At 49.6% G+C, this 25,694-nt stretch overlaps 10 protein-coding genes across 10 annotated transcripts; 4 read left to right on the top strand and 6 right to left on the bottom strand.

The window, feature by feature from the left end:
• Positions 1-60: 60 nt before the first annotated feature.
• PSV08DRAFT_412280 (glycoside hydrolase) lies at positions 61-1,877 on the bottom strand (the record flags this gene model as incomplete). Its single annotated transcript, XM_014225449.2, has 4 exons — positions 1,651-1,877; positions 1,508-1,595; positions 956-1,430; positions 61-875 (listed from the first exon to the last, which is right to left on the bottom strand). Exons 1-4 carry the CDS (start codon positions 1,695-1,697, stop codon positions 61-63), a joined length of 1,425 nt encoding a protein of 474 aa, XP_014080924.1. The 5' UTR covers positions 1,698-1,877.
• A 485-nt stretch (positions 1,878-2,362) lies between these two features.
• Positions 2,363-3,710, top strand: PSV08DRAFT_230320 (glycoside hydrolase; the record flags this gene model as incomplete). The annotated part of the gene is made up of 2 exons (XM_014225448.1): positions 2,363-2,966; positions 3,046-3,710. 2 exons carry the CDS (start codon positions 2,363-2,365, stop codon positions 3,708-3,710), a joined length of 1,269 nt encoding a protein of 422 aa, XP_014080923.1.
• An 801-nt stretch (positions 3,711-4,511) lies between these two features.
• PSV08DRAFT_381045 (major facilitator superfamily domain-containing protein) lies at positions 4,512-6,252 on the top strand (the record flags this gene model as incomplete). Its single annotated transcript, XM_014225447.2, has 4 exons — positions 4,512-4,728; positions 4,784-5,222; positions 5,277-5,537; positions 5,593-6,252. The coding sequence occupies 4 exons, from the start codon at positions 4,512-4,514 to the stop codon at positions 6,242-6,244; spliced, it is 1,569 nt and encodes a 522-aa protein (XP_014080922.1). The 3' UTR covers positions 6,245-6,252.
• A 1,106-nt stretch (positions 6,253-7,358) lies between these two features.
• PSV08DRAFT_365680 (uncharacterized protein) lies at positions 7,359-8,375 on the top strand (the record flags this gene model as incomplete). The annotated part of the gene is made up of 3 exons (XM_014225446.1): positions 7,359-7,494; positions 7,563-7,805; positions 7,861-8,375. The coding sequence occupies 3 exons, from the start codon at positions 7,359-7,361 to the stop codon at positions 8,373-8,375; spliced, it is 894 nt and encodes a 297-aa protein (XP_014080921.1).
• Positions 8,376-8,639: 264 nt separating this feature from the next.
• On the top strand, positions 8,640-9,708 carry PSV08DRAFT_209588 (emp24/gp25L/p24 family/GOLD-domain-containing protein). The gene is made up of 2 exons (XM_014225445.1): positions 8,640-8,961; positions 9,074-9,708. The coding sequence occupies exons 1-2, from the start codon at positions 8,752-8,754 to the stop codon at positions 9,521-9,523; spliced, it is 660 nt and encodes a 219-aa protein (XP_014080920.1). The 5' UTR covers positions 8,640-8,751; the 3' UTR covers positions 9,524-9,708.
• Positions 9,709-10,195: 487 nt separating this feature from the next.
• Positions 10,196-12,676, bottom strand: PSV08DRAFT_188945 (common central domain of tyrosinase-domain-containing protein; the record flags this gene model as incomplete). The annotated part of the gene is made up of 5 exons (XM_014225444.1): positions 10,196-10,366; positions 10,502-11,498; positions 11,554-11,861; positions 11,942-12,342; positions 12,394-12,676. The coding sequence occupies 5 exons, from the start codon at positions 12,674-12,676 to the stop codon at positions 10,196-10,198; spliced, it is 2,160 nt and encodes a 719-aa protein (XP_014080919.1).
• Positions 12,677-14,144: 1,468 nt separating this feature from the next.
• On the bottom strand, positions 14,145-15,301 carry PSV08DRAFT_381043 (S-adenosyl-L-methionine-dependent methyltransferase; the record flags this gene model as incomplete). Its single annotated transcript, XM_014225443.2, has 2 exons — positions 14,862-15,301; positions 14,145-14,800 (listed from the first exon to the last, which is right to left on the bottom strand). The coding sequence occupies exons 1-2, from the start codon at positions 15,040-15,042 to the stop codon at positions 14,145-14,147; spliced, it is 837 nt and encodes a 278-aa protein (XP_014080918.1). The 5' UTR covers positions 15,043-15,301.
• Positions 15,302-17,322: 2,021 nt separating this feature from the next.
• On the bottom strand, positions 17,323-21,260 carry PSV08DRAFT_381041 (SNF2 family N-terminal domain-containing protein; the record flags this gene model as incomplete). Its single annotated transcript, XM_014225442.2, has 3 exons — positions 17,323-17,841; positions 17,902-20,201; positions 20,255-21,260. The coding sequence occupies 3 exons, from the start codon at positions 21,258-21,260 to the stop codon at positions 17,443-17,445; spliced, it is 3,705 nt and encodes a 1,234-aa protein (XP_014080917.1). The 3' UTR covers positions 17,323-17,442.
• A 253-nt stretch (positions 21,261-21,513) lies between these two features.
• Positions 21,514-22,815, bottom strand: PSV08DRAFT_209580 (Alpha/Beta hydrolase protein). The gene is made up of 2 exons (XM_014225441.1): positions 22,494-22,815; positions 21,514-22,430 (listed from the first exon to the last, which is right to left on the bottom strand). Exons 1-2 carry the CDS (start codon positions 22,597-22,599, stop codon positions 21,604-21,606), a joined length of 933 nt encoding a protein of 310 aa, XP_014080916.1. The 5' UTR covers positions 22,600-22,815; the 3' UTR covers positions 21,514-21,603.
• A 552-nt stretch (positions 22,816-23,367) lies between these two features.
• On the bottom strand, positions 23,368-25,257 carry PSV08DRAFT_209577 (uncharacterized protein). The gene is made up of 3 exons (XM_014225440.2): positions 24,633-25,257; positions 24,248-24,583; positions 23,368-24,197 (listed from the first exon to the last, which is right to left on the bottom strand). Exons 1-3 carry the CDS (start codon positions 25,199-25,201, stop codon positions 23,480-23,482), a joined length of 1,623 nt encoding a protein of 540 aa, XP_014080915.1. The 5' UTR covers positions 25,202-25,257; the 3' UTR covers positions 23,368-23,479.
• Positions 25,258-25,694: the final 437 nt, after the last annotated feature.

The raw sequence follows: 25,694 nt of genomic DNA, 5'->3' as shown, positions 1-25,694 counted from the left end.
AACAAGGAATATTGTTATGTATAATTCTTTTTATGGTATGAAAAAGATAAGAGAAAGCCGCTAAATTAACCCTGCCCTCAACAGCTTGTTCCCAAATTCCAGCAAATAGTAATCCGCGTACACAAGCCCGTGATCCTTGTACTTTTGGTGCGCATGCTCATTCCAATTCGTCGTACTGTGTCGCAGTATCCCATCAAACGACGATTCCTTGATCACCACATTGTCCCCACCACTCGCACCCCCATTCACCTTTCCCTCGCCGCGCAGCTCAAACAACGCCAAATCCGCATCATACGCATACTCAATCGTCTGCGCCACAATCTGCAGCGCAGTCTCCAGAAAATCGACTCCACCCGCCATGTCGGCCGCAGTCTGAGCATCCAACCCCTGCAGTGCTTGATGTATAATCAGTAACCCATTCGCCGCAATCACACCCGCAGAGACATCTCTGAGCGGCCCCCTTGGACTATCCACTTCTTCCTGCTCTTCTCCTTTCCCAACCGGAGCATCAAAATCCCACCTGGGCACCAACTCACACGCCCATTTCCCTTTGCCCTCGCCACACCTCGCCAGAAAATACCGCGCACACCCAATTGCGGTACTCAAAAACTTTGCCTCTTTCGTCCACGCATACGTCTGCGCGAAGCCCATTACCGACCAGGCCTGTCCGCGGCTCCACGTCGATGCATCCGCGTGGCCCTGATTCGTCATTTTGGCCTGCACGAGGCCGGTGCGGGGACAGAAATTGACGAGGTGGTACGACGAGTAGTCTTCGCGTAGGATTTCGTGGGTTATGCGATTAGCATGTGTAGTTGCTATGTGTGAGAGATGGGGTGAAGAGGTGGCGTGGGCGGTGAAGTAGAGGAGGTCGAGATCTTTATTTTTTTTAACGTTGATCAGTTTCATTAGGAACTAGGAGGGAAGGATGAGGGGGGGGGGGCGGGAAAAAACGTACTGCACATGCTGTCTATGATTACAAGAAAGTTTTCTTGCATGTTGGTGATGCTGTAGCGGTCGTTGATTGCGACGTCCCAACTTCGAATTGCCTGCACGCGCTCATCGTACCGCGATGCGAGTGCCTCGGCGGCATTCACGACGGCAGCGAGACTCGCTTTGTTGCCTGTTAGTTCCCAGTCGCGCTGCAGGGCGGGTTGCACGATGAAGCCCATGTCGTGGGTGTCTGTTCGGCTGGACATTTGCGCTATGGCTACGCTGTAGTGACGGCCGAGTTTCAAGAGGTATTCTTGCATTGTAGGGCGTAACTGCGGGGGTAACGACAGGGCTTGTGGGTATTTCATAGTGCGTTCTAGCAGGGTGTAGATGCTGCCGGGGAAGAAACCGCAGGTCCAGAAGAGGGCTTCGCGTTCTTCGTAGCGGCCTGCATTGGGTCCTGTTTGGGGTACTGTGTGGGGGTAGGAGGTTAAGGGGGCCTGGGGGTGTGGTTGTCAGATTTGAAGGGGTTTCAAAGGGGAGTTTGAGTTGGTGTGGGGGAAGAGGGTTACGCAACTGCTTGCTTTAGGCCTCGTTGTGCTACTTGGATGATTTTGGCGAGGACGTTTTCGGAGAAGATGGCGCTCAGATCGATGTTTTTGATACTGGTTATGATGGGTGAGAAGAGGTTACTATCAGTGGAAATAGGAAGCTTCGTACACTGCGGCTGGGACGAATCCATTGATTTCTTGTACAGCGTCACCCATTTTTTTTCAACTTGTTATTCAACACGCGTGGCCTGACTATGTCTGCAACAGGTGCGTTGGTGACGTCCTGATTGGGAGTATAGACGGCCTTTCAATGCGGTAATGTTCAAAATAGGTTAAACAATAGTTCCTAGGGTGTTCACTCGAGTTGAAAGGAACGCGACGGGGGGAAATGCCAGTAGAAGTAGCCCCCTCAGGCACCAAACTCATATTTGTAGACGCGCGCATATTTTCGTGGCTTATTTCGACGACGTCGGGTTATCTCGTTCCAACAAAGTTGGGCTGACGACTAGCCATGGGATCTGCATTGTTCCGATGCCCGCATCCTGCCCGTTTACGACCAAGGTAATCCATCCGCTATAGGAACGTCACCGCATTTGAAGTCTGAGTTCTTTCTTTTGCTTCTGTTCTCGGTAAATGCTGGAACTTGAGATAATCCCTACTAGTCTGAGCACGACTATTGATATACGTTCGGCATGTCACGCTACTAAGAAAAACGTCTGGGGCCCCTAGTTGGCTTAACTTGATACACGGATTAATTACTTAGTATGGCCGCTATAAATTAAATTATCCCCAAATTGCGGTTCGCGTATAGATAGTATGTAAAACAGACATAGAAAGAGCGCTGCACGCCTCGTCAAATGCTTCGCATCTTCGTCTTCAGGATGTTTTTCGGCGTTATCTGGGGACTCCTGTTGGGATCCTTGGCCACTGCTGTGCCGCAACACGAGTCGAAAAGGGCAGCCCCTACACTTCCATTGTCCACCAAGGGCCGAGACATCATCGACACCAATGGAAATGTCTTCCATTTCATGTCAACGAACTGGCCTGGCCATCAGGAGATCATGATACCTGAGGGCCTTCAACACTCCTCCATCGAAAAAATTGTATCTTGGTTCCCAAAGCTCGGACTGAATTCTGTGCGAATGCCATTTGCCATTGAGATGATTGACGACTACTTGGCAAACAGCCCTAATCAGACTCTAGAAAAGAGCGTTCTAGGATCTATACCTGGTACCAATGGCACGACCGTTTTGAACTCAATCTTGAAACACAATCCACAATTCACCAAAAACACAACTAGATTGCAAGTTTGGGATGCTGTCGCTAAAGAACTGGCGCGCCAGGGTATTTTTCTCCACCTTGACAACCATGTCAGCAAGGCTTTCTGGTGCTGCGGCGAGAACGATGGAAATGGGTGGTTCGGAGAAAAATACTTTGATGTTGAGAAATGGAAGCGAGGTTTGGCCTTTATGGCGAAACATGCAAGTACCTTCCGCGGTCAAAACCCTTGCTCAAAGCTAATCAATTCAGGCAAAGGAAAACTGGCCCACATTCTCCTCGATAGGTTTACGCAATGAGCTGCGGTCCGCTAAGGATGCTGAGCCTGTGGACTGGTACACATGGTATATCCACATGACAAGCGCTGCCAACGCCGTCCATCAAGCTGATCCGGATGCCCTCATATTTTTCTCTGGACTCTCCTACGATACTTATATCGACCCTATTCCACTTGGCAAGACGCTTAGCGGAACTGCTGGTACCTCTACCGCCAACAAGAAGGCCACGTTTGTCCCAACCGACTTTGCGTGGAAAAGTAAGATCGTTCTAGAGATTCACAAGTACGACTTTGAGGGAACAAAAGATGACTGCCAAACCTTCAAGAGAAAATGGTACCAGAATGGATTCCAGGCGGTCAACGCCAGTGACCCAGCGACCAAGTACGTCTTTCCAATGGTCATTTCCGAGTGGGGCTTTATCAACAACGGCGTTTACTGGAACCAAACAACGTATGCCAAGTGTCTGGTGGAGATGGTCAAAGAATACAAGGTTGGCTGGCAACATTGGGAGCTCTGCGGTAGCTTTTACCTCCAGACGCGACCGAATAGGCAGCCCAACACACTTGTTGGGGCAGATGAAGCTTGGGGTATCCTGAACTACGACTGGTCGGCTATCAGGTCGCCTATCACTCTTGAGAATAGTCTATTCAAGATGATAGCAGCCTTGAAATAGGAGATAGTGTGTTGGACTATGCTAGTATACTTCTGGTCAACCCTGCAAGAAGTTGAAAAATGTAGACCAGTAAGACACACCCGTATACAAGTAAACTCCTATCATGATTTAAGCTAGTGATGTGATGTGTAACAAGGAATCGTGATGACGTAGAACTTCAAAGAGGTATCTTATCCTGCTTGAATCCTCCATGCCGCCATGCACGTAAGCCGGCTTCTTTGTCAATCATGCAGCAGCCAAAGAAGGATGCAATATGCGTCATGTACGATGCACAGTTTCTTCACACAGCATCCTGAATCGAAATTTTCCTCCAGTGAATTTAGGCGAACAACGGGCCGAGGGACCTAGCCCTTCGTAAAACCAGACGCTACCTTCATGCCACGCTCGCCAAGCAGCCTCCTCACATAAGAGTCTGAGCTTCAATTCGCTACTCCACACTTTATCCGTCGCCATGTCAGTCTTCCGGCAGCTGGTGGCCGCCTGACGCAAGGGTGTTCCCGTCTTCGGCAGCAGATGTGAGATAACCGTGTACGAAGGACCCGTCGCCGCGGCAGCCATCCAAAAACAGGAATTACCCGGTGCCCGTTCTCCCAGATCCCCCAGATACCCCAGATCCCCCACTCAATTCCCGAGTCTTTGCTCACAACAGCGGGAGCTATTTATCAGACGAAATTCTGGGGTACGAGCCAATGTTTGTATGTCATCTCACAAGGGCCCCGTCTTTTTTGCACCCATCTCCCCGAAGTCAAGCCGAGGTATATTAACCTCACCCATAACAACAACAGCGACACAACGACAACAATGGCGAGTACGCAGCCTAGGAGCGAGAAGATTGGCCTCGCCGACAGGGCAGACGGGTTCGACACTAGTGTCATTGCGCCAGCCGAGGCGCCCAAAAGATCGCCATGGAAGGCGTGGATGTACCTCTGGGAATGGTATCCTCAGCATTATCCGCCAGAAGAGAGGAAACTTCTGAGAAAGATGGACGCATGCCTCTTGACGTTCTGCTCGTTCATGTGTATGTAAATCTGTGAGAATATTCCCAGATGCAAACTAAGAGCCGACACCCGCAGTCTTCTTGAAATGGCTCGACTCGTCGAACATCAAAAATGCCTACGTTTCCGGTATGAAAGAGGAGCTTGAGCTATATGGGAACGAGTATTCGCTCTTCGACACTTTCTACAATGTGGGATATCTTGTCTTCCAGGTCCCTTCTTTGCTGCTCCTTTCTAGACCGAGAGTCGCAAGGTACTATCTACCCACCATGGAAGTACTCTGGTCAATTGTGACCTTCTGCCAGAGTCAGATGCGCAGCAGAAACGACATATACGGCACTCGCTTCTTACTTGGTCTACTCGAAACTCCTGTGGCATCCGGCACGACGTACGTTCTGGGTTCTTGGTACAGGCCTGAAGAGGTGTTCAAGCGCACTGGAGTCTGGTACGTCTCTAACAACATTGCTGTTATGTTTGGTGGCTATCTACAAGCCGCAGCATACAAAAATCTGAATGGGTAAGTTACTGTGCTTCTAGCCTTTGAAAAAAGCCCCGTTCTGACGTTTGGTAGGGTCCGTGGCATGGCTGGGTGGCGCTGGCTGTTCATCATCGATGGGGTGATTTCTCTACCCATCGCTTTAGCCGGTTACCTGATTTTCCCTGGTCTCCCGAGTAGCAAGAAGCCATGGTGGCTCACGCCCAAAGAGCATGAATTAGCTCGGTCTCGCATGGTCAACGCAGGTGTACAGCCTAGCAAAGAGCTAAGCTGGACCGTGGCAAAGCGCACATTCACGCGCTGGGAATTCTACATGGGCATACTCTGTTACACCTTGTACGTCTCTATCTCATTGGCACCCAAATCTATCCTCACTAACACCCCAAAACAGTTTCCTATCCTCATCCTACCCACACGGACAAATGGCCATCTGGCTCAAGGACCTCACGGCAAAGCATCCAGGCGCATACACTGTGCCCCAGATTAACACGATTCCCACCGGTGCTCAGGGTGTTTCTGTGTTCGCCGCTCTACTCGCAACTTCGCTCTGCATGGTGTACCCGCTCTGGTCCATCTTCTCTATTGTTCAGAGCATTTACATCATAGCAAATATCTCTCTGTTGATCTGGAACATACCCAAGGGCTACCACTTTGCCTGCTACTACCTCCTCGGTGTATCAGCAGCGATAACGCCCATACTCATGCCTTTTATCAACATGGCGCTGCGTGATGATGCCGAGGCACGTGCGGTCACAGTTGGTGCGATGCTAACGGCTGGTTGGGCGGTGTTTTCATTTTATCCCATTACGGTATTTCCGATTGTCGAGGGCCCGAGATGGACTAAGGGGTATGCGGTCAATATCTGCTTTATTGTTGGGTGCTGGGCTACGTTTCTGATTATGCAGTATTTGTATAAAATGAGTGAAAAGAGAAAGCAGGCGCTTGTGGTTGGGGACATGATGAAGAGCGATAAGGATATGGTGGGGGTGGATGTGTATGACAAAGATGGAGCCGAGGTGGAACGTGGGGAATCGAGAAGATAATGTGGTGGACTTTTTGATTTAATGTGAGTTTAGTTTTGTGTTACCCGCGACTATCCAAGACAATGAACCAGCTAAGTGAGGATCACAATATACTGCTGCTAGTTGTTGGATATCGATACTTTCCATGCCTAGCATCCCTTACCTGCTTCCAACATTGCTGGACGGCTGACAACTTGGTGGGCTCCCAACATTTGTCAGGCTGCGAATAGCTACCAATACCGGCGAGCACTAAACCAACATAGCGACACACTACAGGTTACTTGTCAAAATATCTCTTCATCTCAATCTCTCGTATTCCTCTTCAGATATCGTCAACATAACGCAAATCCACCTAACAAGCATGGAATGTCCGCGGAACCTTGACATAAATGGCTTGACAGGATTCACGCCCCATTCTCCACAACGGCACAACAATCACATCTACCTGACCATGGGCAAATCCCCCAAATTCCGCATGACCAGCTTGCCCAGAACAAAAAAACCCCATGTTAAATCACAATGATGTCGATCTGTCGTAGCACAAACCCCATCCAATCAGACCATTTCCCAAGTCCCCGGCTCATCAGCCCCGCATTTCTTGGGCATCTTAATAGGACCCACTTTGAAACTAACTACGCCGCAATCTAACTTTGGCGAAGCAAGATTTCTTGCATGAAAAGGAGTGCAGCGGGCTGCGCGGGATTTTATTTGCTTGGAATGCTTTGCTAATTGGGTAGCGGTGATTTTCGGAGCGGGCCCTACGTCGGGCAAGGGCTGGGTAGGAAATGGAATAGTAGTAAGCAGTACCTTTGGGATCGCCCGCGGCTGCAAGGCACGATGTTTTTTTTTGTATTTGCGATGCCAAGGGAGAGAGGGGACGCGTATGAGGTGTTGTTACATCATGTTGTAATTGTCGTGAGATGTACTTGTACATAGGCTTCGGGTGATCCTGTTTCCTGGTCATTAATGGTGGCTTTGCATCTTTACTTTGTATGTTTTTTCTTATACTGCGGTACTTTTCAAATTGTTTCTCGAAAGAATACTACGTATAATGGCTATTCTTCGCTCTTCAAATATGTTGATGCGCCGCTTTGCGCGTCCGGTCCCACCGGCGTTCCATGTGCGGCCAGTAACAATGTCTCTTCAACGCAGGACGTTTGCGTCGAATCTGGACGCGGGGTTACCTCAGGTTCAGCGCAACAAGGCTGAGAATGGAGGAGAAAAGAAATTTGGCTCTTTTGATATTTCAGGAAAGGTTTTCGTAGTTACAGGTACAGACAGCCAGCCGATTTCTACGGCCACCGTTGTGCATTCATGATTGACGCTAAAATTTCGATAGGCGGAGGTCATGGCCTAGGACTATGCATGGCAGAAGGTCTCGTAGAAGCTGGTGGCAGAGTCCACTGTCTCGATCGATTGCCAGAGCCTCCCAAAGCATTTCAAGAAGCGCAAGCACGAGCGAACAGTTCCAATGATGCAGGTCTAAGATACCACGCCGTTGACGTCACACACGACGAAGCCATTCAAAAATGTATCCAAGATATCGCGGATCAAAAACAAAGACTCGATGGTCTCATCGCAGGTGGGACAACACCCACATTCAGCAATCACCACAAACCAACTAACCTGTTGTACAGCCGCAGCAGTCCAACAAGTCACCCCAGCCCTCGACTTCCAAAAAGAAGACATTGCAAAAATACTCGACGTAAACTTCACCGGCGTCTTCCTGACCGCCCGAGAATGTGCCCGCCAAATGCTGCGCTACAAAATTCAAGGCTCAATCTGCCTCGTCGCCTCCATGAGCGGTACCATTGCAAACCGGGGTTTCCTAGCCCCCGCGTACAACTCCTCAAAAGCAGCAGTCGTCCAACTAGCACGCAGCTTGGCAATGGAGTGGGGAAGGAAGAACGAAGACGGGTCTGGTGGAATTCGGGTCAATTCGCTGAGTCCTGGGCATATTATTACGCCAATGGTTCAGGCGAATTTCGATGCGGGCGAGGCGGATCCGAGAGAGTGGGAGAATAATAGTATGTTGGGACGGCTTAGTACGCCGGAAGAGTATAAGGCAGCGGGATTGTTTATGCTGAGTGATGCGAGTAGTTATATGACGGGGCATGATTTGAAGATTGATGGGGGGACGACTGCTTGGTGAGAAGATGGGGTTAGTTTGCTGGCCTTGTGCATTTTGAGCGTTCTTTGCGATTATTCTGGTGTTCAGATGGCTTGGGATGGATCATGAGTCTTGATGTAACATGAAATTTATTTGCTGTTGTACTCTGTACCATGGTGTAGCAGTATCCACGTGTTGTCGATGTCGAGGGTACCATCAGTGCATGGGCCCCACCAGGGCCTTGCCCGCATCGGCTCTAGTTTACAATCGGACTATCTGTCCTTCCGCGCTCCCCTTGCGACAGCTGTACAATTCCACGAGCGCCCTTTCACAGAGAGAGTGAGAGAGGCACAACGAAACGTCGGGCTTGCAAGCGCTGCAGCTCTCAACAAATCCCAGGACCCCAACCAATTCGACAATGGACCGGTTAGCACGCCTCGTCAGCTACCTGCTGCTTGCCCTTCTCCCTCTTACTGCGGCCCTCAAATTCGACCTTCATCCAGTGGCCGAGCGCGATTCTGCCCGATACGAACGATGCATTAGAAATTTCGTTGCAAAAGAGCAGTTGGTGGTTGTTACGGCGATATTGGATGGGTACAGGGGAGATGGCCAGAGGGTTGATATGCATGTATGTTTTTTCTTGAATCCAGGCACGATACACGGACGCAATTGCATTCGCCATGACATATGTACAGCCATTCTACCAACAGAAACGTTTTAGTAACCAGGAAATCTTCTAGATCCGCGACGCAATGGGCAACGACTACCACCGCCCCAAGGACGTAGTAGGCGAGAACCGCTACGCATTCACCTCGCACGCCGACTCGGTCTTTGACGTCTGCTTCGCCAACGTCTTCACAACTGCCTCGTCGTCCAAGTCGATCAAGCCCCGCCACGTCGAACTCGACATTGACATTGGTGCCGACGCTAAGGACTGGAACGCCATCTCCGCCAGCGAGAAGCTCAAGCCCGTCGAGGCCGAACTACGCAGGATCGAAGAGGTTGTCGGCGAGATTGTTAGGGAGATGGATTACTTAAGGTGGCGTGAGCAGAGGCTCAGGGATACGAATGAGAGTACCAATGAGAGAGTCAAGTGGTTTGCTATTGGCACCATGGGCATGTTGGTTGGACTGGGTGCGTGGCAGATTATTTACCTCAGGGCTTATTTCAGGAGTAAGCACCTTATCTAGATGCATACACAGATTGAGGGGCTGGGGGATGTGTGTGTACAAGAGATTGTGGTGGAAGAAGCAGAGGGCAAAGGGCATGTGTATGAACAGCGTTATGGATTGCATACTTGGCAGGCAATGGCAATTGAAGCGGCGTTGGGAGTGATATTATACCAAGAACAAAAAATTCAAATCATTGTCATAATGTTTCTTCTACCAGTGGTCTCTGTTGGTGACGACGCCCGTTCTTGATTGCTCGGTCATGTAGGCCCTCAACGGCATTTACAAAACACGTGAACCCCGCATGTAAACACATTCTATCAAGTTGGCCACGAGAGCAGCAAAAAATATACAAAAAATTTGCTTAAATGCACGCATCACGAAGAATTCCCAAGTTACTTAGGAAATCGCTAGCAGGATACATTTCCAGAGAGATAGGACATTCCCAACGAATGACTGAATTCCATTTCTCATAATCGTCATCAAAAACGAACGTAATGCGCATGATGCTCAGCCACCAGCAACTCGTGCTGGACTTGAACATACATGATCGAAACGAATGTGTGTTATATACAACAAGGTAGAAATGAGCGTGAGTAGTGCAATGACACACTGTTTTTTTTTTTTTGCAAAAGAGTGGAATGTGCTATTTGAGCAGAAAGAATACAAGACTTGGCAGGTTGCAAGTATCTATCAAACGGTCACATACTCGATGACGATGGACGTGACGACGGTCGTCTGGGGATCCGCAGGAGCTGTAGGAGCTGGGGATGGCTGAGGTGTAGAAGGTTGGTCTGCAGCTGGGGGCGTAGCGACTGGTGTTTGGGTGGATGGTGCGGGTGAAGAAGATGATACCGCTGCTGACTGCGTAACGGAAGAAGAAGAAGAAGAAGAAGAAGAAGAAGTTGCAGACGATGCAGGCGAAGAAGATGTAGGCATAGAGGCTACAAGCGACGAAGCCACAGGCGCTGACGTAGCTGAAGTCCCGTTATTCCCTACTGGCATGCTAATCGGCTTCAACAGCACATTCTCGGGCATCTGCTTTGGTACGTCTGAATTCTCAATCTCGGATACAAGCGTGGCATTTTTCCAGACGAATTTTCCGGCAATGGCGTCGTACTGGCCTGTCATCTGTTGATCGGGTAGCGTCGAGTTCGTGCCGTCGGGTCCTGGTCCGTTATACACAGGGGGGTTCCCATTGATATCCGTGTTGTACTGCACGTTGCCGTGCGAGATGGGGACTTGGGTGTTTGATTTGGGGATGCTGACTGCCACGTTACGGATGGTAACGTTGAGGCCTGGAGGGGGCTTGCTACGTGGGATTTCAGTGAGGTCGAGGGCTTGGATGCGCCAGCTGAAGTTTTCCTTAAGGTAGCTTTCGACTGTTTCTTTTTTAAGATCTTTGAGTTCCCCGGATTTGTGCTTGCGCATGAGGGCTTCGGAGAGCCCGATGTTGCCGGTTACGGTGAGAGCGGAGTTAGATCGGGGAGAGGACATGGCGGCGAGTTGGCCGATATAGTTGTCGTCGGTTGGCCAGTCGGCTGGGTTGAAGCTTGGTTCACCAAGGAAGGCGCGGACAGAGTACGAGATGTGGATGTTGGCTGGCATGTTAACTTCGCAAGACCAATCGATAGCTGGTAGGGTAGCATTCTTGCCCACTGGAGCTGGCAAGGTCGTGTTTCCGGGTTGGGTTGAGTTGCTAATTGGCAGAGCAGGGGTCTGTGGCTTATACAACTGGTTGATAGTAGAGGTGAGTGTCTTGTTGCTTGGGTTACCAACAAGCTCGGGGTAGGTGTAGCCAAAGGCAGTCCAGTCGCGTGCGGTGGTAGATGTCCACATATCACCCAAGGCATTCATGTGGAATGGTGGAAGAGGTGAGGCTGGCCCTAAAACACTGCCTCTGGCAATAGCGAACGTCCCTCGATCTTGTTTGGAATCTTCGACATAGGTATCAGGGTAGCGAGCCTGAAACAGCGCCAGAAGCCGATCAACATTGCTAGACTTTGTCAGAAGAAGCTTTTTTTTCTCTCTCTCTACGCAATGTGGCATACCAGTGGTGGAACCAAAAGACAGGATCAAATGCAGACACTTCTATAATTCCCATGTGTCCCAGCCCAAACACATTGTGTACACCGTCATGAACGCTTTCAAAGTTGCCAATGCTACCACCATTGGCCCTGTTGCTCACTTGGTTATACGGTTGGTAGGTCGTGAGCAGCTTATAGACGGTATTACGAATACTGTCCTGCTGCTTGCCTATTACCACGTTGACATCGTCATCACGACTAGTAGCATTGGCGAAGTAAGGATTGAGTGGGTAGCGAATAGTATGGTTCCAATCCTTGAATTCATACTCGACCTGGAACAACGTTAGTACTTTGCATGTATTTACAAGGTAGTTTCCGCCCTTTATCTAGAGAGAACAATAATATGACATACCAATTCAGCGAAAACTTTCCGAGGCAATGGATTGAAATCGTATCGGAAGAGGGGATTCGGGATTTCTCCCACAGTCCCGTCCGGATGTGTGACTGAAAGGCGTGGAACCCGCAAAGTCGCCGGTATCACACCTTCATCTGATTTCAACGGCTTTCTCGCCCAGTCCCAGAATGGAAGGCGTACTCGAGCCGCAATTTTCATAGCTTTGTTACGAGCCTGGCCAACAGGGTACTCTTTGGCAACGTCGACTGCGCGGTCGTGGAGAATCTGTTCGAACAGCGCGAGGTATGGGCGGTGCCATGAGCCAAATATGTTAGATGAATGGGGGCAGTAGCCCATCTTCTCTTGGCCAGGAATGCCTTTGACCTTGTCCCACTGTCCAAAAGGTACTCCATGTATCCCTGGAAATGGTAAGAAAAGATGAGCCTTATGGGAGATGCAACATTTCTTACCGGCGATCTCATAGTACGAAGTCTTCTGAGTCTGATCCATAGCCTGGAACCGAGCAAACGCAAGTATAAACATATTCCAAAGTTCACCATCTTGCTGAAGCTCTCGGAGCTCTAGCCGCGGATGCACTCCAGTGCCCTGCACCCCGACAACGCTGAAATAGCTGTCATCTGGCTTTGGGGCACCACAAGAAGGCCCATCAGTGTGGTTGAATGCCGCGTGTGTGCTGCTCAGAAAAGAAAGGAAAGCAATAGACCCAGCGATAAGAGAAGCGAATGATTTCATCGTGGCCAGCCGAGAAAGAATGGAAAGATCAAAAGATCAAAAGAACGAATGTAATGTGAAAGAGTGAATGCCACTGGGACCAAAAGAAGGACTGAGCAAGCAGCGCTGCGGTGCACATTTGGAAAATGATGCCATCGACTATATAGAAGCTTCGTGAGATTAACAGTCTACGGTGCAACTCTTTCCCCACCCGCACATGTATGACGTCCTAGGCTGTGCAATGGATACTTTATGCGTTGCCGTTTTTCGAGACTGCTGATTTGACGACTCCCCGGAGGAAGTGTAATCTCCTTCTAGGGATCCTAGAGGGCCGTTGTGGGGGAGTGTATATGCTCGAAACATGTTTGGTTTCTTCGCATGAACAAACGGACTCAGATGGCACGGCTGACAGCCCACTTGCAGGGCTGGCCAGAATCAATGGCCGCGGCAAAGGCATTGTTTCCAAGACGCTGGAAAGCTTGGGTTGATAGCGGGGTATTTTGGGGTCGCTACTAGGCTCAGTCTCTTTTGCAAGGGTTCATAGGCGTGCAGGTGGTTGCAGACACTTTGGTCTAAGAGAAGCCATAGTACATGATTGCTTCACATGATGCTGTATGCTAATATCTTCGATGGAAGCTACACAAGACGGTTGGTGGTGCCATCCGGGAGATATCGTGGTGTTGCCAACACGGAGATGACAGGTGCTTGGCACGGACCATCATGCCATGGTGAGACACTTCTGAGGATGGAGTGGACAGCCATTGTAGACATCCTGTCTATCCTCAATCTGATTGGCTGGTTTGATATGGCCTTTACACTGGGCTATACGCAGGCACGTGTTGATTGCTAACGATAAGGACTGCCAGGTCTTGGCAGCTATGCGTTCTTCTCCACAAGCGGTGATGCAACGCTCTTACGCACAACTTATCCTGGCTAGTTTTCGTGATTGATCTCGAATTTACACTCGGAGTTTGAGCAGGACATAGTAGTATCGGGAGCGCCTGGCAAGACTGGTACGTACATGAACATTTATGGCTATCCATGTGCTCACGAGCGACCATGGCTATTCCTTCTGCATGCGTGTCTGTTATGATGGGCCAGGCAAATCCACCAGGCAGAGGACATTTGAACATTGGAATTCCATTGACACAGTATCGCGGGGTGATCTGAAGCTGGGCCTTGTTAGTGACAAGGATCGCTTTTGTGACTACATCTGTAAAGAATTTACAGAGCACTGTTAGCCATTAGTACTTGATTTAATATGCGCACTGCGAACGTTAGTCTTCTTCAATGGCAAACCATAGAAAACAGAAGATAAGATTCTCCGTCTCCGCCCATATTCTACTTGCTCCTGCTTCCGAAAACTTAGCATCTTGCCATATTACCACGACCAACGTACATATATAGTATTTCAACAACATCTCATTGGAAAACCCAAGTCCTTCTTGGTCTAAGACAAAGCAGGTAGTATACTAGTAGAATTGAACAACTAAGCCCCCTTACGCAACACCACAAGCAAATGATCCGCACAATTCAACGTTTCCTTACGCTCCGCACTCAGCATCACCACATCCACCCACCTCTCCATCTCCACCTCCTCCAACGCCGCAAACCCCTTCGCGCCGCCCGACCCGAGAAAGCCCTCACAACTCAACACCCTCTCGACACCCACTTGGTCCTGGAAAGCGACGAATTCTTCCGAGAGATCCGCAGGCTCCACATGGAAAGACGTCGTGGCCGGGTTCCTCGTGTACGCCCCGCTATGCAGATACTGGCTGTAAAACTGCCACTCGCGCGCAAGACGCGAGGGCTCGCGCTGCGCTACATCGCGGAGGTGCGCATATATCGTTACGTAGGCGAGGAGGATGCAGCCCCCCGGTTTGGCCATTGCGATACAATTTCGTATCACGCTTGCTCGCTCCGCAGGCGCGGTGAGGTGGTACAGTGGGCCGAGACACAGGACTACATCGAAGGAACCATTGGCAGCGTCGAGGAGTGGGTGTTGTGAGATATCGAGTGCGTTTGCGTGGATGATGGCGTTGAGTTTGACGTCTTCCTTTTCCGCGTTCCTTCTTGCAATGTCCAGGCTCTTCTCTGACAAATCACACAGGGTGACTTGGTGGCCTTGGTTTGCTAGTGCGATGGCTGCAGTCATCTCCCGTTAGCTACGGCGTTCAAGATGGTTTGAGTAATAGGTGGTGCAGACCATATCTGCCAGGCCCACCACCAACGTCCAAGATCTTTGCCTGGTGCAAGCCCAACGTAGACAAGCAGGAATCGATAGTCCGCTTGGTCACTTCGAACTCGAGTCGCCCTTCGTCCAAGCGGTGCTCCTCGACTTCAGCGTGTGCATCATACCACTTTTCAACCAGAGTTTTTCCTTCCATCGTTTCCCTCGCCGTCGGTCAATAGTATCTCTCAATCAATCGTTAGATGCCATTAATGAAGATACTTATGTACGTGCAACCCATTCCTCACGGGACCATTTAGATAAATACCTTCCTGCGCGATTAAACACCTGGTTGAGGCTTTTATCAGTTATGGTCGGAATAGCATTCCGATAATTTACGCAAATCGCGCGGCTGATTGTCGATAGGTGGCGTTGTAAATATGATACGACACGATAGCATGAGTGTCTTAGTGCGGGGGGTGGGGGTGGGGGAGAAGAGAATGTCTGCTGCAAAGGCTGAGGCATTTCAGTAATAATTGAAATATCAAATTTGTAGAACATTTGCGTCACGGCGAGGTTTTGTGTAACGTGTTTCACCACCGAGCGCCGCACCCCACCGAGCGCCGCAGTTCCCCCACCAAAACAACGTCGCAATACTTCTTACCCAACACCGCCACAGTTTTTAGTATTAAGTAGAATAAGATATTATTCTTTAGACGCGTCGCTGTCCTCTATATCCTCTAATTCTACTTAGCACGTATGGGAGTTGTGTCCAACTTAGCTATAACGCCCGCAGCGCCGTTCACTGCGCACCCTCTTCGTAGACGTTACACTATTATTACAGCTACTACCCTCTACCTTAGCGATCTAATTAGCTATCTAGCTAACTATCTAGGACCTCTCTGCCTATAGGTAGCGCCTCTTGCGAGTTTTTCGCTTCGTTACTTTACTAATTATAGCTTTAAGGCAATTAAGTTTCTTATATATAAGTACTATATTATAAGCTATCTACTAAGCGCCCTTACTTAACTACTATATCTACTCTTTAAGAAAAGTTGTAGGAGACTCTTACTAGATTTATATATAGTTTTAAATAAGCGTAGCTTACGCCTCTATTTCGCGCGCGTTACGCGACGTTTTTAGCTCCTAAGTAATAGTCTCTTACGCTAGTAGAGTTAGTGTACGTAGTATAATGTTAAGCTATAATAAAATAACGTAGTAATTATATAGAGTAAGCCTAGCACCTTAAAACTCTCTATAGATATTCTCTAGTATAATAGCCTTATAATAGGCCTTTTTAAACGCTAGTAGGAAGGTTTCTTTACTAATATAGTAGATATAATTACGTACTAAAACTAAGATAGTATTACTATATACGCGCTTTAATAGCGAGAAGTAGCCTATATTAAGAGGCTATAAGAGGTGTGATAAGTAAAAAGGTATATAAAGGAGGATTATCTTTATCTCTTTATAGAGATTTTAGAAATCTACTAAGTAGTAGCTCTTATAGCTATTAATAATAAGTAGCCTATATATCTCTATAAGTTACGTATAGAAATTAAAGTAATAAAGCTAGTTAAGCGCTAGATTATTATTTATCTAGCTAGTAGAACTAACTTAGATTACTTAGTTGCGTAGTAGATCCTCTATAAACTAGGTAGAGATTAGAACTTTACTAGTAAAGATAAGAAACGCTAGGATATGTGTGCCTATTACGCTAATACTTTATATTAGCGTAACCTACTTATAATTACCTAGCTAGATCTTCTTTATTCTTTTTAGTTTATCTAAGCCTATAATAACTAACTATAATAAAATCTTACCTATAATAAAGCTAGTCTTATTAAAGTTATAGATATTTTTATCTATAATACTATACTTTACCTTTATATTCTAAACTAGCTTAAACTAGCCCTTAATAAGCGCTAAATTTTTATAGAGAGCTCGCTAGTAATTGTATAGATAGCTCTAGCGCGTACGTAGCTTAGAATTGCGCTAGATAAATCTATTAACTTAGTTCTTATTAACCTCCTCTCCGCTGCGCTCTTAGAGCAGTCTATTAGCTATATCTTATATATTGTCTCTTCTATAGGGTAGTTCTCGCTTAGCCTTAACTATTATACGCCTAGTAATAGCCTCCTTTTCTAGTTTTATTAGGCGCTTATAGTTAGGCTCGTAGTCGCGTTGAGAGTGCTTCCTATCGCGTTATTAACGTATTATTCGTTTAGGGACGTTATAGATCTTTTTAGTACGTTAAATACTCTAAATTTAGTTTCTAGAAAGCTTAGAGACTACTATTTATACGTTAGCTTTAGTATAGCCTCTCTAGGTTTGTAGTTGTTAAGACATCACGCGTTATTATTAGGACGTTGTTTTAGTGGGGGAACTGCGGCGCTCGGTGGGGTGCGGCGCTCGGTGGTGAAACACGTTAACCTAAGAATGCACGTAAGTAACTGGCTGACAAGATGAAAATTCGTATTGATCTTAGACAGTAAAACCCAACTCCCTAACATTTTACAAGACAGAACGAATCGTAACCATCATCATACTCATGAAGCGGCAAAGAACCCCAAGCGCGTCCAATACCCTAAAACGCCCATCTCTACAAGCACCTCCCTCACCTCCGTCCGTAAGCTCCGCCCTCTTCCCTCCTCTCCGTCCTCTTAAATCCCAAACTCCCCGCCTTTCTCGCCTTCCTAACCGTAGTGTCTTCACCTGCATCATTCTCAGCATTCAGCACCCTTCTAACACCATAAATCATTTCCTGCTCCCTATCATCGTCAAAATGTCTGCGATCGAACTCGCTTTCGCGGCTAAACAGCGCCATCATGTCTTTCATTGTGAGATTCTTCATGGCTTTGCCGCCTTCGATGGCGGCATTGGCGAGCTTGCGTTTTGCTTCTTGCAGCTCGATGATGCGTTCTTCGACCGAGTTATGGATGCTGAGGCGGTAGACAGTTACGTCGACGGTTTGGTTGAGGCGGTGGACACGGTCGATTGCTTGTTCTTCTACGAACTATTGCGAAGAGGTTAGTACAATGGGAGTTGGGAGGGGGGGTAAGGCAGGATAACGTACGGGGTTCCAGAAGGGCTCCATGATGACTACGCGGCTTGCGGCTGTGAGGTTGAGACCGAGACTACCGCATTTCAAACTACATAGCAGGACGCGTGTGCGCTTGTCTTCTCGGAGCTTGTGCAGACTGGCTTCGCGGAGGTCGTTGCGCATGCTACCGTCATAACGGGTGAAGTTGTAGCCGGCGCGATTGAGGAAAGGCTCAATCAGGTCAAGCATTGAGGTGAACTGTGAGAAGACAATGACTTTGTGCTCATCCGTCTCCTTCTCCAGAATTGCCAACAGCTGTCGGATCTTGGTCGAGGGCGTCAGTTCAGAAGCATTGTACGAGGACTCTGAAGTTTCAGAATCTGATGCATCCTCATCATCTGATCCTGAATTGGATCCCGACTCATCTGATCCGCTCTCGCTCTCGGTTTCGCTGTCAGCTTCGTCATCAGAGTCAACTGCAACAGGCTTCTGTGGTCTCTTGGCCAGTTTCTTGCGTGAAACAGGTGCTTCGTCTTCGCTGTCGGTATCATGGACGATGAACGAATCCAAATTGCTTCTGCTCTCGTCTACACTCTCGGATGCATCAGAGTCGACAGATGCTAATGTATCACCACCGCCTTCAGCATTCTCATCGTCGGTTCCACCAGCTTTTCCCAAGTCCTCAACATTCCTTTGGTCTTCTGGGACGAGCCACTCGCCCTCTTCTTCTTCATCGTCACTATCGACTACAAGTCGGCGGTTGCGAGCTGATTTTGCGGCTGCTGCCTTTGGCTTCTCATCTTCATCTTCAGTCTCCTCTTCCTCCTCCTTCTCCTCCTCTTCTTTGTTATCATCATCAGACTCAACAATCGGTTTTGGTCGACGATGCTTCTTCTTGTCTTTGCTATTCTTGTGCTTGTGCTTGCGATGCTTTTTCTTATCCTTCTTCGTTGACATATTCAAGTCCTCTTCACATTCAATGCAACGCACACCACCCGCAGCGGTATTGTCGCTATTCAGGTGGTTTTGGCAAATATCACATCGCTTCGTTGCAACACTGAGCCCACCAAGCAAGTCTGCAAGATCGTCGGCGTCGTCTCTTGCAGAAGGTTTTCGTGGAGTCTGGAAACCAGCAGTAGCACTCGACTTTGAGCCTGTGGTCAAGGCGTCCTTGTCAGCCCTGACGTTGCTCTTCGTCAAGTTAGGGTGATCACACGCTTGTCGCAACCGGAGAAGCAACACCAACGCTCCAATGTAATCTTGCTTCTCGCCGCCCATCATCTCATCGAGACGGGCTTGTGTGCGATCCCGCAGGCGGTCGTAGAACGTGCGCTCCTTTACAGTAAACTCTCCTATGACGTTTTCGATGTTTCGCGCAACGATATGGAAAGCTGGCTTGTCTTCACCCTCCTTCGGTTTTCCGCCAAAATTGAGCCCACCTTCTTTTTTCAGCACATCCTTCGTGCGGCGCTTCATGAAAGCTCGCAGAAAGACTTGGAGACGCTTCATAGCCAGATTACCACGACCGTTCTTCATAGGACCCGATATTGAGTCCTTCCATGATGACAGCTCGCAATAGGGTTGGATACGGAGGAATCTGATCAAGCTCTGCAGTTCATCAATGTTGTTTTGCATCGGCGTACCAGTCAGACACCAGCGATAATGAGAGTTGACAGCATAGCAGGCCTTTGTCATCTTGGCGTTTCGATTCTTGATGGTATGTGCCTCATCCAGCATCATCCGGTACCAGTTCACAGCGAAACAGCCCTTCTTGAGCCCATCTGGGCCGTCTCCACAAGAAGCATGCTCAGAGGCGAGGACTTGGTATGTTGTAATAACGACATCGTATTGCTTGAGCTTATCGGCTGATTTTGTACGGTTGGGGCCGTGGTGGACGAGAACCTTGAGTGCGTGCGACTTTGTGACCTTGGAATTGATCTCGGATTCCCATTGCTTGATGAGTGCAAGGGGAGCGACGACGAGCGTGCCCTTGCCTGTGGAATCCAAGATCTTGTTCTTCTTGTTCTCTGGTTCAACGCCTTTCTCTGGTCGCGGATTTGACAGCAGGAGTGCAAGAGACTGCACAGTCTTTCCGAGACCCATGTCATCTGCCAGTATACCACCCTTGGGAAGCTTGGCTTTCTTGTTATGGTTGCCTGTTTCTTTCTCAATCATCCATGCCACTCCATCAACTTGATGTGGTAGGAGTTTGACTTTGAGGCCTTCGACGGTCCCGTCATCCTCCTCTTCTTCCTCGGGTCCCGCTTCGACTTCGGGCTTGGTCTCTTCGTCTTTGACTTCGAGTGCTTTGAGACGGTCGGCTAGGGAGTCGGCTGGCTAGGATTAGCAACACAGGCTATTTCAGGGGATGCTTAATGTCACATACTAGCCTTATCCTCTTGTCGCTTCTTCGTCTTACGAAGACGCATCCTTGGGATCTTCTCATTTTCTTCATCAAACGCCCCCTCTAACAGCGCCTTGATATTTTCGCTCGCCGCGCCAGAGTCGACATATGCATACATGTCGGGTTCACCGAAGCGACTTCCTTCTTTGCGAATAACCGCATCTGGATCAAAGTCATCTTCGTCATCCAATATGATCGTCTTACGCGCTTGCTGCAGCGGGTTATGTGTGCCCTTGTTCAATGGCTGAAAGTCATCAGCATGGCCCATGGACGAGTATACTGGCCGGGGTGCGGCATGAGTAGTCTTTGCCGGAGCATTGTAGGGTCTGGAAATGGGTACGGGACCGCCTTGGGATGGTCGTGGCTGGAAGCTCGAAGCAGGGATCTCAAAAACGTCAGAATCAGTAGATGCTGTGCTGTAACGCGATCCCGATTGTGACGAGGGGACCTTGAATGGGCGATTGAGGGTGTCTATACTCGACTTCGAGGCCTGAGACGGCCTTGGTGGACCTGAATATTGTGAGGGTAGTTTAGTCGTCTGACTGTGTTCTGGTCGCATCTGCCCTGGCTTGGGCTTATTGAAGAGATGTGAAAACTGATCGTTGCGGTCTTTCTTTAGTGGGTTCCGCAGGGGACTGGTTTCTCCAAATTGCGGCTGTGAGTTCTTGAGGTCATTTACGGGCTTTGGTGGGGGGACCGCTCCATCGCGGGGAGGATGGGCCATCGGAGGCTCTCGTTCTCGCACCATCTTGAGCCTGGCCTGGAGAGTTTCTCGCTGCTGTGCGTGGGTTGGGGGACTCTCAATGTCGTCGAAAAGAGTGCTTGAGTCGCCGAGCAAAGAAGTAGACTGCTCGCGGGGGATGTCGCTATCGTCGGAAAAGCCAGGCGTAGCAGGAGTAGTAGGGGCTTTGAAGACAGGCTTTTTGGCGGTGGAGAAGGTATCGAGTGGTCGGAAAGGCGCACGGTGTTTGCGCGGACTGCCGGTCATGGACTAGCCCAGGCTGCAGCCCTTGGAGACAAATGTATACTCACTATGTGTGTGGATATATGTTTCTATCCCCAAGTGGTTTGGCGGGGTTGTTGACAAGATCGCCGTAACCAACAAACCCCTCGCAGCCTGACAGGGCTTGGCGTGTGTTGCCAGGGCACACCGCGACCCGCCCAATTACACGTGGGGGCGCGTCCACCATGTCACGCTGTCACGAGATCTGCTAGGTCACGATCTGTTCATTCCACTACTACCTATATACATTCCCTGTTGCTTCCACATGTACAAACACCACATACACCACATACACATTACTTCATTTGCACTTCCATCTTCCTCTCCTTCAGTCCTGGCTATTACACTGCTCCGGCCCCGACATGTTAATCCCCGTGTAAACCAGATGATCCTGATTAATGAACCCCACCGCTTTGAACCTAATACAATCACTCGCCTCCTGACCAAAACAGCGAAACGTTGTCTCAGGACTCTGCGTGCCATTCACAGGCTGGGTGTCTTCCTCGTAAATCTCCGTACGCGTATGCTGGAATCCCATCGCCTGGAACGGTAGATTCGGCACGCCATCAACCCCATGCGTGATACGCAGCAACTCGCCCAAGTTATTGTCGTCCGCACCAGCCAGGCGGTCGGTGAAATCGGCATATGCTGGGTTGCCCACGCGCAGAGACCCCAATGTGTACGCTTTTGCAATGGAAACGTTGTTAGCCCGGAGATCCGTATAGGCGAGACTGGCTAGTCCACCACCCAGACTGTGGCCTACGATGATCGCCTTGTAACCCGGTAATTGTGCATTTAATTCCGCCAGCGCATTTGTGAGACCAGGTTGCACGGAGCGCCAGGCTCGGAGGAGACCCCCATGGACCTGACAGTTGGTGCAGCCTGTGGCACTGGTGAAGGGCTGCAGGAAAAAGGCAAAATCGGTGATAAAATCCTGGAGCGAGGCGGAGCCAGGGAAGGACACAATCAGTTCTTTTGCCGCGTCATCCTGGAATACAGCGACTTGGGTTGAGGTTACGATTGAGTTTATCGTTCGGACGAGAACAGAGTGAAAAGGTGGACTAGGGCATTTTCCTTGGTTATAGGTAAAGGCTGAGAGAGAAGCTACAGCGAACCTGGTGTAGCGTTGAAGGACAGGGTAGAGTTCTGGTTGGACTATTGCTTACAGTTAGCAGCAAAGAAAGCGCATGGACTACATCGTCTTAATCTCTGACTTACTGAGCTCTCGCGGTCTGGTCTGGCGAGTTGTAAGTTCGGAGGCTGGTGTGGGGGCCGCCTGGATTAGAGGTGCTGTAAGAGCTGCAAGAACGATTGGGAGCTTCATGGTGATTGTGCCAGGGATGGAAGACAAACTGAATGAATGTAGCAAGAAATGCAGACAACGAGTCCCCTGGAAGGAGGCATCCTTTTATCTTTTCTTTTTAGATACCTAACGCCTTTGGCCAGGTTGGTAGGCAGTCTGGATCGTAGAGGATGCCGAGCAAATGTGGCCGTGTCCAATGGGCATGAATCGCACCGCAAATTTACACTGCCAACAGCTGAAAAACAACTCTTTTTCGTTTTGGAGCAAAGGAAGAGCATGGCCTAGTGCCGGCAAAACTGGGCGCTAGTAAGAGAGTCTAGCGTCAACCAAGTGAACGTGCTCTTCTTTCGGTCAAGCATGCGGTCCGTAAACGCCACGATATTCCATTTGTGGAGAGATCACATCCGTGTCGATCTTGTCTAGGCTGGAATCGTATTTACAGCCAGGATCGCTTCGGCGAAGTAGATTGAATATTAACCCTGCATCATCAGTCGCACAAGTGATCCCCTCACGCCTGCCCTGATACTCAAACTCTCGCTGTTTCTAAACAATTTTTCGTTTAGATCTTCTCGATCTTGCATAGTGCACAAAGACCCTGGCATGCTTACCGAAACTGACGTGGGTTACAAAGCGGCCGATCCAACGGCCGTGGCAGACGGAGTCGAAATGCAGATTGACTCGTGTTTCTCCTGAGTAATAGAAAATACGAGTTCTGCCCGATGTGGCGGGGATTTGAAATTGCATGACGCAACAAACAGTACAGTTTCTGTCCCCCAGAACCACGTGAGATATTCACAAGAGTTGAAAACACATTACATTACTTCTACGCAGCAAATGGTGTTGTATATGAGATTGAAACAAATCAAAAAGCTCTTGAAATGGCATCGTACTAAACCCCTTCTTACCTCAGTCTGTCCCTACTCCGTCCTTCGTCTCGCCTCGTGATGAGGAACCACAGACTGCTGATCCAACAAAGTACCACTCCCAACCAAGTTTGTGCAGGAGCCTTGAAGAGAGAAATGGCCACAAGCTGGAAGGCGCTCCTGGGGACGGCTACAAAGGTCGCCGTCAGTGGAGATGTCGCCTTGACTAGCAGTAATGTACTTGAGAAAACAGCCCACGAGCCCATGCCGCCAAACAGCATCATGGCCCAGAAAAACGGGACATCGAGGAACGGAATATTATGCCATATGTGTGGAACCTCTCCAGAAATTATGACAATGGGTGTAAGAATCATGAGAGACAGAATTGAAGTGTAGTGCAGTGTGCGATAAAATGCGCGGGTTTCTTCTCGGTTACCCGACTCGTCCGAGCCGGTGGGGTATCCTGTAAGCACATCGCCCGAAGGCACAAGATTTGCAACCATGGTACGGTACGTGCGGAGAAGGAGGATGGGGTAGAGGGCGACGAAGCCAGAAGAGAAGACACCGGCGACGACCGACTCCCAAGTCACACGAACGTCGGGGCGGTAAGAGGCAAAGAAGAGGTTGAGGGTCGCAATGAGGGCGGAGGAGAGGGCACTGCCGGTGATGTTTTCTTTCTGCAGAACACAAGCAAAGATGATTGCGAGTGGGGTTATGCCGATGCGGGCAAGCTGGTAGGTCGGAAGTGGTGCATATCTGATGAATGTTAGTGGTCGAGATCAAAATGGGCAGACAAGGGCACGTACGCAAATGAGTAGTTACTGAGAAGCACCCTGGCCACAAAGACCACCGCGAGGGGCAGCACCTGCTTGGCGATTTGCAGATCAAACTCAAACAGCCCACCACCTGCAATGCCTCCCGAGCCATTCGAGAGCCAGCGAGCAAATGCGGAGATGCCAGGTTTTCTGCCCCCTCGATATGCTCCTCCTTGTGGGGCGGCCGGCTGTGATGGCGGTACAGCAGCACCAAAGCCAATGAAGCGCAGGGGATTACTGGAGAATCGCAACAGGCTTGAGACGAGGATGAGGAGAAGGTGGGTGATGATGAGTTGTGCGTAGGATTGGGTCAGGGGAAAGGGGAATCTGTCTTGATTAGCATATGCCGCAAGCAACAATCCGCGGGAATCCTTACTTATAGACGCCTGTGAGCATAATGAAGCGGTTCATGAGAAGCAGGCCAAAGCTGCACCCGCCGACCCAGAAGACCAGCAGTCCAACCCAGATCTGCCAGCCCTTCCACGTGCCAAAAAAGAAGGCCCCCGGGCCGCCCTGTTGCCAGAAGCCACGAAAAGCATGGCCTCCACTCCTGATGTCACTGCTGACTAGCGGCCGTATACTGCTCGCCGGCTCGAAATCGTCATCTTCCTCGTCTTCACTCTGTGCGGCGCTGCGATTGCGCGGATATGGGCTGTTGCTGCGGCTGCCTACGTCTATGAGGGGCACGGGCGGCTGCAGCTCCGACTGCGAGTTGTGCGCAGAGTGACTCCGCCTCGAGGACTCCATTTGGGCGTAAAACTCGACGTCGGAGTGGTCGGTGTCGTCTATGGAGCCGATGCTGTTGTAGCGTTGGTGTGCGTTGCTGTCCTTTCTCTTTTTGTCTCTGGGAAGCTGGATGGGGCCGCGCGAGAGATTGCTGAGGAAATCGAGCGGCTTGCGGAACGTGTTCTGGGTAGCCCTGGTGAATGCACGCGACGAATTCATCGTGACGGCTTCATTGCGAGGATCAAAGGGAGCAACTGCATGCTGACGACGTCTGTAAGTTTGCAAAAGTTGAGCACAGGCAGGGACGAGGCCGGCGCTGGCAACCTGGACCCTGGCCTAGCCTAGGGGTATGGTGGGTCCACCTCGACTACTACTGCGACTATGGTGCTCCAACGTCTCTCACATCAACATCAGTATCAGCAGCGACATTGACATGAACATCAACACCATGCTTCTACAGTCTAATGACGGCTTCCACCTCAATCAAGGAATTCGCTGCGTTGAGAGATTGTTCCGCTGACCCATGGGGAGGACTCAAAGGTTGTCCCCGTCAAGTGCTCCAACGAACCATTCAAGTACGTTTATGATGTAAAAGAAAACCCCCTTTCGCATGCTATACGAAGAGCGAGAGGCTGAGGAGAAGGGGGGTTTTGCTTTCAACGAATGTCTGGTACTCTTCAAACTGGCCTCAGACGTTGCAATCTGTGGACCA

The sequence above is a fragment of the Bipolaris maydis genome, assembly GCF_028858645.1.
Source record: "Bipolaris maydis strain C4 unplaced genomic scaffold PSV08scaffold_15, whole genome shotgun sequence".
In the NCBI taxonomy this organism is placed as follows: Eukaryota; Fungi; Ascomycota; class Dothideomycetes; order Pleosporales; family Pleosporaceae; genus Bipolaris; species Bipolaris maydis.
The sequence above is the reverse complement of the archived record's forward strand: the minus strand, read 5'-3'. Positions and strand labels throughout refer to the sequence as shown.

Coding starts and splice junctions, on each gene's coding strand:
- PSV08DRAFT_209580 (XM_014225441.1), bottom strand. CDS start 22,599: ATGAAGCTCCCAATCGTTCTTGCAGCTCTTACAGCACCTCTAATCCAG. Junction 22,431..22,493: donor GACCAGACCGCGAGAGCTCA/GTAAGTCAGAGA, acceptor TGTAAGCAATAG/TCCAACCAGAACTCTACCCT.
- PSV08DRAFT_209577 (XM_014225440.2), bottom strand. CDS start 25,201: ATGAATTCGTCGCGTGCATTCACCAGGGCTACCCAGAACACGTTCCGC. Junction 24,584..24,632: donor ATGCTCACAGGCGTCTATAA/GTAAGGATTCCC, acceptor TAATCAAGACAG/ATTCCCCTTTCCCCTGACCC. Junction 24,198..24,247: donor CTCAGTAACTACTCATTTGC/GTACGTGCCCTT, acceptor AACATTCATCAG/ATATGCACCACTTCCGACCT.
- PSV08DRAFT_209588 (XM_014225445.1), top strand. CDS start 8,752: ATGGACCGGTTAGCACGCCTCGTCAGCTACCTGCTGCTTGCCCTTCTC. Junction 8,962..9,073: donor GCCAGAGGGTTGATATGCAT/GTATGTTTTTTC, acceptor GAAATCTTCTAG/ATCCGCGACGCAATGGGCAA.